This window comes from Cynocephalus volans, chromosome 7, assembly GCF_027409185.1.
Source record: "Cynocephalus volans isolate mCynVol1 chromosome 7, mCynVol1.pri, whole genome shotgun sequence".
NCBI lineage: Eukaryota > Metazoa > Chordata > Mammalia > Dermoptera > Cynocephalidae > Cynocephalus > Cynocephalus volans.
Genome location: NC_084466.1, coordinates 131,587,034 through 131,597,510, shown reverse-complemented (window position 1 = coordinate 131,597,510; position 10,477 = coordinate 131,587,034). Strand labels below are relative to the sequence as shown.

The window sequence follows — 10,477 nt, the reverse complement described above, 5'->3', positions numbered from 1 at the left end:
TTCATGGTTCCCTCACACCCCCTCTCTTGTCCCCTGGGACCTGCAGCAAGAGGGAGAGAGAGAGCCCCTGACAGGATTGATGGTCATTCTCCACCCCTGTCTGCTCCCTCCCCCAAGCGCGCACAGGTTTTCCCTACAAAAGGCAGGAGGCAGAGGCTGTGTAAGAGCAGCTGCTCTCAGGCTTTTTTCCTGTTGCCCTTAGCTGGCTAGGCTTTGCTGTGCTGTTGCTTCCTCTTTCTGCAGGTGACAGTGGGCACCTCATTCCCCATGAATGCTGTGGAAAGTCCTGAGGGACAGGAGATGCAAAAGCTGGGGAGTGGAGCCTGGGACAATCCTGCCTACAGTGGTCCCCCTTCCCCACTTGGGATGCTGAGGATCTGCACCATCTCCAGTGTGGTGCCCCCCCAGCCACAACCCAAGAAGCCTGAGGATGGACACCAGGAGAAGGCACACAGGACCCTGGTGTCCAGCTGCTGCTTCCATATCCGTCATGGCATCAGAGGTACCGGAGTGGGGAAGGGCTCTCCTGGGATATTGGAGTCAGGAGATGGGGGTCACCAAAAGCTTTTAGAGGGGAAATGTGATCTGAAGAAGAGGTGAAATCTCAGGGTCTATTTGGGGTTTGTGATTGCTTGTGTTAGAGCTGCATGCCCCAGAACACAGAGGCTAGTCTAGTGGTCTGCAAGAGGGGGAGCCTGGCATGCATCACTTGGGGGACCCAGAGGGTTATGCAGGAGCTTGTTTGAAGGAGGACAGGATGAGATGATACCCTACAGTGCTCCACCTGGAACAAATGCCTCTTTTTCATGCCTTTGTTCTCTTTGACCCAGGGCCTTCACCCCTGTCTACTGCAGGGAGTTTGATGGCTGAGGGCAGGCATGGGTGTGGGTAGAGTTGCCAGACTCAGCCAAGGGATAAGGCGATGGATAAGGAAGAGCCGGGGTGAAAATGGGGATAAAGTCCAGGGACAGATGGGTGGAGATAACTGGGAGGAATGCTGCTATTGGGGATCTTGGGAATCTCTCCAATGCCCCTTAGGACTTTGGGGAACAACCCTGACTGAGAACACAGCTGAGAACCGGGAACTTTATGTCAAGACTACCCTGAGGGAGCTTGTGGTATATATCGTGTTCCTGGTGGACATCTGTCTACGTGAGTAGCATCCGCCTTTGTGTACATCTGTTTGTGAGAAGCATCTATGTGTGCAATATCTGTATACACATTTCTATGGGCAACATCTGTCCTGGGAACTTTATATATCAATATTCAAGGTATATAAATATACCTACTCAGCTTAAGATGTTTTGTTTAAAAATAACTTATCCTCGAGTTCAGTAGAAGACAGATTGTTAGAAAGCTGTTAATAAAAGTTGTTTTGTCAAGAATTACAAGGGGAACTCAGTTTTTAAGTTCAAGTTACTGACATCGACTCAGCAATCATTGTTTCCTATTGGAAGGTGAGTGGGGATTTTTTACTCTTTTGCAAAGGGTGGAAACCCACTCCTTTCAGCTGGAAAATACAGTCGGTGGTTTCATACAGTTACTTACTATCCTGTATCTGATCCATGTTTCTTGAGAGGCAGGGAGAAAAAGATTCAGGAGAACTTAGAGCTCAGATCCCTGATAGGAGGGTTAAAGATGCAAATGGTGTGGTGGTGGTCCCATGAGAGAGACTACCACCATGCCATAGGCAGTTCAGGGAAGCCTATCTAAAGCTCTAGCAATAGACACAAGCTAGGAAGGTTTGGTCTCTAAGTTGAGAGAAGCGAGTGAAAAGAAAGAAGGGTAGACTATGAAAAGGCATAGTCAAAGAAAATTAGATGACAATGAAGTTGTGCCAAAAAGATGCTATTAGGCCTATTGATGAAGGTAAAAACTTTGTATCCAGTTAATTACCTCTTTAAAAAGTTACAGAAGTGAAGCTTGCGTAGTTTAATAGAGTTGTATGTGTAGTTGTATGTGTATGCATGTGTTGATTAAAGCTATATCTTGGACCACACATCTGAGCTGCCTTTGTTACTAGATGGCCTTATATCCTTCAGAAGGCAATTATTTTTCAGGTGCATGAATCTTTTGAAAGTGGAATCTGAAGGTCTGATAACATAAGTGTTGATGGAAAATTTCACCCTCTTTGTGAGCCGCCCACATTTGTGTGAGCCCTCTAGGAAAGATGAGCAGAAAGCACTCGCCTCTGGCCGTGCTCTGTTGGGACTCACTCTGTGCTGGGTAGTGGGGGCAGTTCTGAGTGTTTACCACCCGTCACCCAGCACAGAGTGAAAGGATTCAGTGCGTGTGAGGAACAATGGACCACCCAATGTACATTTTGTGGGGTCCATTTGATTCCTTTTGGCAAATGACTGTCAGAAATTCATTTGCTGGCATATTGACTTTTTTTTCTTATGCATCTGCTAGGAAGGAGCGTTCATCTCCTTTTTCTGATCTCGTGACAGCAGCTGAAACCCATAGGCAGGGTCTTTTTTCTATAAATGACTTAAATGTCTCTATTTCCAGATCAGCCTTTGGAACAGGATTGGGAGGTTTCAGGCTCCCAGAGTTACAGTGAACCATTTCTGACTCCTCTGTGTGGGGCTGGAAGGGGTGGAAGCTTGGGATCCAGAAAGAAGCCCAGAAATCTCATCCACTCATGTTCTCTACTTTCTGAGATCTCAGTGCACTGATGTATGCCAGGTGCTGTCTTGCCAGAGTCTGAGTCATAAACTCAGTCCACTAATTACAGAATCCTAGAGTGGACAGGGACTTTAGAGCTCATCTAATTCAAGGAGGCAGAATACACAGATTCCCTTCTCTGTGATCCTTCCCGTGGTGTTCTGTCAGGTGGCCCATCAGCCCCATCCTGGGGATGGTCACTGTTTCAAGGGCAACCCATTCCACTCTTGGGAAATTCCATTTCCTTCCGTTTATGGGGCTCCCTCCTCTGTGCCAGACATTAGAATGAGGGATACATGGAGACTGATACTTGGGCCTTTCCCCCCAGGGCTCGCCTTCTCCTCTTTAGAACTTTCTTCTATTGAACCATCTACTTCCCTCTTGCTCTCTGAAGTGACAGCTTTTCAACTGTTTGAATGAATGTAGCTATCATGTTCTCCTTAGTCATCTGTTCTTCGGGTTAAATAACTTCTATTTACTCACTAACGAATCATGATAATATAATATTATATTATAACCAGAGGCAGTATTATAATATAATATTATAATCAGAGATAGTATTATGCAGAGATTGAATGCATAGGCTAGGAATTTGCACAGATTTGGGTTCAAACACCATACTCTATCATTTACCATTTGAGGAACCTTGAGCAAGTTGCTTACCTTCTTTGAGTTTCAGTTTTCTAATTTTTCCAATAGGATTATGTGAGGATTATGTGAGATAATATCCATGGTCATTAACTTGGTACCTGGCATATATTAAGAACTATTTGAGAATGCTCCCCATACTGGTTACCTATCTTCAGACCTTATCTCTATGATGCCCAGTACTGGACAAAATATGCTGTGGGCAATCTGATCAATACAAAGTACTGCAATGCTATTACTTCTGTTGTATTCATATTTGGGAGATCTATGAGGACATGCAGAGGAAGTGATGTCTGAGCTGAAACCTGAGAGACAAGGGGGATTTGGCCCCTTGAAAAAGAGATGAAGAGAAGGAAAATTTCCAGGAAGAGGGGACAGTATGTGCCAAGGCCCAGAGGGGCAGTTTAGTGAAAGTACATCAACATGGCTGGAGCAGAGAAGTTGAGGAGCAAAGTGGTAAAGATGACAAGGCTGGTCACAGAAGCAGGGCACATCATGAAGGGCCTTCTAAGGCATGATAAAGAATTTGGACTTTATCCTGAGAGCTACAAAGAACCCTTATATGCATTATTATATGTGTATAATCATTGAAGGGTTATAAGCATAGAAGTGGCATGATACATTTAAGTTCTTCTAATTCTGGGGTGAGGATAAAAGCCTGGACCTTGGGTCAGAGAGATCTCTAGAAGAGTTGAGAGGGGAAGATGATAGTTCTGTGCTAGGCATATTAATGGGATATTTTATTTAACCCTCACAATAAGCTTATCAGGGCCACTGAGTCAATTTAGTGACTGTATAACATGCTGGTTGAGAACTCGGGCTCTGAAGGCAGGCTGGATGAGTTCAAGGGCTGGCACTTCAAATTATCAGCTTTTAATTTGAAATTTTAAAAGCAGGTTTGCTAACCTCGCTTAGCCCTGGATAGTGATCATACCCATCTGTTAAGATTGCTGTGAAGGTTAAATAAAATAGCCCGCTGATATACATAGCATAATATCTATCTGACACGTGGTAAATAATGTCTATTATTATCTTCAGCTCACCACAGGCGCTGTAAAACCATACTGCAATGTCATGAACCCAACAGCAATGGAGAATGAGGAAGGGAGAATTAGTCTGAAAACTCTGAGATACTTTAAAACTCTGAAAACCTCCAACTCCTGTGGAGTTGGGCTCTTAATAAAGACCTTGAAATCATTAAACTACCTGAAGATGTGCCATTTAACTGCTTTTGACCTTGAGAATTGAATTTTGCACTTGCAATGTGCCATCCTCCACCAGAAATTTTTGTAAAATATGGAAGCATTTGTATTTGGATGGTTCCTACATCATTTATTAAAGTAATACTCACACTAGTTTTCCAGCCTTCATCTTCTCCCTGCCTCTTCCTTCTTTCAGGCATATCTCCAGGTAACATAGAGCCTTGGGCATGGCCTCAGTAGGGCCACATTGGCGCTCTCCAAGGTCCTGGCCTCGCCTCCCTGGCATCTCAGCTCTCTCCCTGTTTGTCTCCCTGAGTTCTGACTATCTGCAACTAGATGATACATTCTCAGTGGGGATGAGGGGAGGGAGGGATAAATAGGGAAAGTACAGAGGATTTTTAGGGCAGTAAAACTGTTCTTCATGATACCATAATGGCGGGAACATGTCATTATACATTTCTCAAAATCCACAGAATGTTCAATACCAACAGTAAACCCTAACGTGAACTATGGACTTGGGTGACGATGATGTGGCAGTAGAGGTTTATCATGTAACACATGTTGATGGTGGGGACAGCTGCCCATGTGTGGGGGCAGGGGAGATATAGGAAATCTCCATACCTTTAATTCAATTTTTCTGTGAGCCTAAAACTGCTCTAAAAAATAAAGCCTAATTTAAAAAGTGTATTAAAAATACCTTTCATGACTATAGTTAGTAATAATGTATATTTTAAAATAGCTAAAAGAGATTATTTTAAATGTTCTCATGACAAAGAAATGATAAATATTTGAGGTGATAGATATGTTGATTTGCCTGATTTGATCATTCCACAATGTATACATGGAAAGAAACATCACATTGTACCCCATAAATATACACTATTATTTGTCAATTAAAAATAAAATTAAAAATTAATAAATTAAAAAAATAAAAATGCCTTTCAAAAGTTGGTCCCACCTATAGGAATAGCATCATGTGAGCAGCATCCTTTAAGTGATGTTAGACCTTTAAGTTAAGGTATTTTCTCCAGAAGGCCTGAGTTTATCACCCTCATCATCATCATTATTGAATAGCTTTTCTTTCTTTCTTTCTTTTTTTTTTTAAAGATGACTGATAAGGGGATCTTAACCCTTGACTTGGTGTTGTCAGCACCACACTCTCCTGAGTGAGCCATGGGCTGGCCCTTGAATAGCTTTTCAATGTGCCTAGCACTAGGCTGTGTCCCTTATCTCACTGACTACTCCCAATGACTCTGTGAAATTGGTTCTGTTATCACTCCCATTTTTACAAATTAGGAAAGGTTTATTTTGGGGGGTGGCTGGCTGGTTCAGGGATCAGAACCCTTGATCTTGGTGTTACCAGGCTGCACTCTAACTAACTGAGCTAAGTGGCCATCCCCTAAGAAAGGTTTAGGTATGTAGAATAGCTTTCCAAGGCCTCATAGCAAACAAGTGGAAGAAGCAGAAATCAAATTCAGTGACTGTTTACCTGGTTTGAATTCTGAGGCTTTTAACCACTACAGCCTCTCTGCCTGCAAATGTGTTGCCCATTAATTTATTAACACTTATCACCATCTTAGTAAGGACAACTCCCTGTGCTACCCTAGTACTAGAAGCAGAATATTGAGAAATTCTACTAGCTACTTTTCTTTCTTTTTATTGCTGTATTTAAGAGATGATATAAAAACGTTAAAAACATTTTGAAATATAATTCGCCACCACCACACCAAAGATATTCTCATGTTTTTATATTACCAGTCCTTATCCATACATATACATATTTTACTTAATTGTATTGTACACTTTCACTTCTAATTACATCATAAACATTTCCTCATGTTTCTAATTAGCTTTTATATTTTCATTTTAATAACTACAGTTATACCACAATTAACTAAAACATTTCTCTTCTTATTTCAATATTTGCCTAATATGGGAAATATATCTGTATCTGCTGCTTTTTTTCACTTTTATTGAGTTACTTCCTTGAGAATTTCCAAAGAAAGAGATCACTAGGACAAAAGATAGAAATATCTCTTTAGGGCTTGCTATTTGTGGTTGTTTTGCCTCTGTAAGGAATTATACAAATTTATGAGTATCATGCCACTAGTGCTGTAAGATTACACCAATTTTGTCACAGCCTTATCAAAATTGTATATTCTCATATATAGTTTTTATTGTTAAATAGATATAAAATTGTACAATTTGCCTTAATATATTTGTCTTTGATTACTAGTGAGGATGAACAGTTTTCTCATGTTTTAATTTATATTGTGTATTTATTTTTGTGTACATTGTATAAGATATGCTTTAAGAGGGATGCGGGAGGGGATGGGGGGACAGGGAACTTAGATCATTAGACCCTTGGTGGGGAACCAGCCACAGGGGTGTCATTTCTAGGGTCTGGGTGCTGGTAGTGGAAAGAACAGCTAACAAAGTTAGCATCGCCTGCACAGCAGTTTGGCCTGGGATGGGCCCTGGTAAACTATTGAACTATCATGATCAGCCATACCGACCACACTTCTTCTCCTTTATGCTTTATTCTAGGAACTTGGTGGGGCTAGAAACCAGGGCTATTTGAAATCTCATCCGGCTAAAATAGAGCTATTTTTTTTACGCAGGCGATGTGAGTGAACCATCAATCTTCTCATAAACAATATCAATTGCGCAGCCCTTTAAATCTTACAAAGAGCTTTCACGCCTATTATCTCATTTGATCCTGACAGCAATCCTGTAAAGGACAGATATTATTATTTCTGTTCCGCAGATTAAGAAAATGTTATTATTGTCATTATGAATAGCTCAGGAATGATCAGTCATTCAGAATCGTTCCTGATGGGTGGAGTTGGTCCTGACCTAGTTATTCCTCAGCAGAGAAAGTGCTAGAGAATGATCTCCCTGCCTCTCCGTCCCCAACACTTCCCATACCACCATCATGATATTTATGAAAGGGTTTCCAGCCCTTTGTCTTCTTGGAGGGATGGCTGTAGCCTTTTGTTGATGGAAGAAACATTGAAGGGCTTTGTGTAGAAACAATGGCTGTTTGTTTTAGGAGACATTATGGTTATCTCAAAGGTGCACCTGGGACTGGCCTTCTGTAAGAAAGGCTCTGAGCCAGGACAAAGCTGCGTCTGATCACCACGCAGTTGGGGAGGAGGGCAGGGACCCTCAGCCCTTGGTGATTCACATCTACAGATCAATTAATGTCAATTGGATGCTCTTTATCCATCACCGATTGTAAAGAAATGTCTACCTCTATTCACTCTGCTTTCTTTTAGTGGATTTCCAGGTTCTGTCCATAGATTGATGGAACCTTGCATTAACAGGAGAGGTTAAAGTGAGCTTGGAGACTGGGAAGAAGATGTCTTTGTTGACTGAGCATTTCTAGAATTCACAAGGAAAGGAATAGAAATGAGGAAGGAGGTGAAGAAGAAGAGGCAAGAACAATCCTTGGACTGACCAAACAAAGCCCATGCGCCGCTGCATTCCCACATCTGGTGCCTACGTCCCTCTGACATTGCCAACATGCCCAAGAGAAAGGCTGAAGGGGATGCTAAAGGAAATAAAGCCACAATAAATGTTGAACCACAGAGAAGATCTATAAGATTGTCTGCGAAACCTGCTCCTCCAAAGCCAGAACCCAAGCCTAAAAAGGCCCCTGCAAATAAGGGAGAGAAGGTACCCTAAGGGGAAAAGGGAAAAGCTGGTGCTGGCAAGACTGGGATAGCCCTGCAGAAAATGAAGATGCCAAAACACACCAGGCACCGAAAGCTGAAGATGCTGGAGATGCCACATGAAATGTGTGCAGTTTTGAGAACTGTGTACTCCTGGTGACTGTACAGTTTGAAGTACTATTTTTTATCAAGTTTATAAAAATGCAAAATTTTGTTTCACCTTTTTTTTTTTTTTAAGCTATAGCTATGTTGTTAGCACACAGAACACTTCTTTTTTTTTTTTTTTTTCCCGAGGAGGAGGCTTATGTCACTAATAGAACATCTCAAAACCTGGATTGATTTGCGGAAAACACTTTTTCCTTCTAGTTTTGAGAGACTTCCTCTTGGCTCTCGGTATGAAGAATTCCCTGATGTTGACACAAATAGCCAACTTGGCACAAATGCCTTGTGGTGTGGAAAAACTAAAATTTGTTTTTATGTCCTCATCTCTCTCTCCACCTTTTGCATAGACTTAACTCCCCTAAGCCCAGAGACCTGTTGGGATCTGACCCCCAAAGTTGGTTACCATTATGTCAGGCAATGTTGACATGGTGTCCCTCAAAAGACAATAATTCCTCTTCTATGTTGTGGATCTTCAGATTAATTCTGACATTTTTATTTCATGTCCTGAAAGTCAGGGTTGGCTTGTGAAAATTTGTTAAACAACATTCTAAATGAAAAATGTCAACCCTTGCTCTAAACTTTCCCTGTTCAGAGGATCAAAGGGAGACTTCATTTGGTTTTACAGTGGCTTTCTGATTTTGGTACTCATTTGAAGAAAGGAGTTTGAAAGTTGTTGTATACGGTTAACATTTGTCTGCCCATATCCTGCCTGAAATACCATGGTTGTTTATGAAAACTATCTTTAATAAATCTGGATACAGTTTGGCTTGGAAAAAAGAAAAAGAAATATGTTGGAAGTTCAGGAAGTGTCTGTGGGCAAGCCCTATGTGGCTATAATGATGGTAGAAGATAATTGGTCACATAGAACCATGACTTCGGTGAAGGCACGGGAGGAGCACACACTTGGAACAAAGTGACCTGGTTCAAACCATGGTGCTTCCAGTTATTAGCCATGTGTCTTTGACAAGATAGGTCAAGATACTTAAATCGCTCCAAGTGTTGATTTCTTTCTCAAGGGAGGATAATGTCTGCCTTTGTGAGGTCGATGGAAAATGAATGAGATACCTAGTACAGGGCCTGGAATATAGTAGGCTTTCAATAAGTATCAGTTGCCATTCCTCACCAAGGTATAAATTAGGAAAATATTGAAATACTTCTCAATACTCTGAATTGTTGTAGGTGAGATCAGGCTGGGACACTGGTGGTGTAACTCGCCAGAGAAAGAGCATGTGGCTCATATCAGAAGGCAGGAATCTGAGGACTAGCTCTGCCTCTCGCCAGCTGAGTCACCTTGAGCAAATCGTATAAATTCTGAACTTCAAGATTCATAGGAAACTTTGCTCATGGGGAAAGTGGAGTCATCAGACATATCTGACAGGCTACTGTATGGGAAAGTTCTTTGAAAATTATGAAATAATGTATACTACACAGATAAGGGATTATAAAAATATTATTGATAATCTCTTTATGTTATTGGGTGGTGGCAGCAGGAAGGCTGGGATTTTAAATTCAGGCAGATCCTCAGGACTGGGTAGAGGTTCTAGTCACAGAAATAAGGCATAGGGCAATGGTTCTCAAAGGCATGCTCTGAGGACCCCTGGGACTTCCTGAGACCCTTTCAGGGAGTTTGTGAGGTCCCCTCTTACTCATTAACGTATTGTGTAGGTCATATTTTATTCATATACTTCAACCAAAACAACACATTGTAACAGATTGACTGAAGAAGCAGATATGAGAATCCAGCTGTCTTCTGTTAAGCTGGACATTAAGGAGACTTGCAAACATGTAAAACAATGCCACTTTTCTCATTAACATTTTTTTGGCTTTTTAAAGAAAATATAGTTGCTTTTTATAAAAATATATTATTTATGTTTACATGAATTGGGATTGTTATCACTATTTTTATCATTTTTTAAAATGAATGTTAGTTTTTTTCTCAGTTTTAATTTCTAATAAGGCAATGATTGATAGATATAACCCAAATAAACAAAAATTTTTTGGAGTCCTAAAATTTTTTTTAATTGTTTTTTGGTGGCTACAGGGTTTGAACCCTGGACCTTGCCATTATCAGCACCATGCTCTAACACCTAAGCTAACTGGCCAGCCCCTCAAAAGTTTTAAGAG

At 41.3% G+C, this 10,477-nt stretch overlaps 1 protein-coding gene and 1 pseudogene across 1 annotated transcript in view; both read left to right on the top strand.

Moving 5' to 3' along the window:
* Positions 1-267: 267 nt before the first annotated feature.
* PKD2L1 (polycystin 2 like 1, transient receptor potential cation channel) overlaps positions 268-10,477 on the top strand; it is a 31,885-nt gene continuing 21,675 nt past the window's right edge. Inside the window, 2 exon segments of the mRNA XM_063101599.1 lie at positions 268-502; positions 1,039-1,152. Of these exon segments, the coding sequence (XP_062957669.1) occupies positions 268-502; positions 1,039-1,152 (349 nt within the window).
* Positions 8,043-8,314, top strand: LOC134382424 (non-histone chromosomal protein HMG-17-like; annotated as a pseudogene).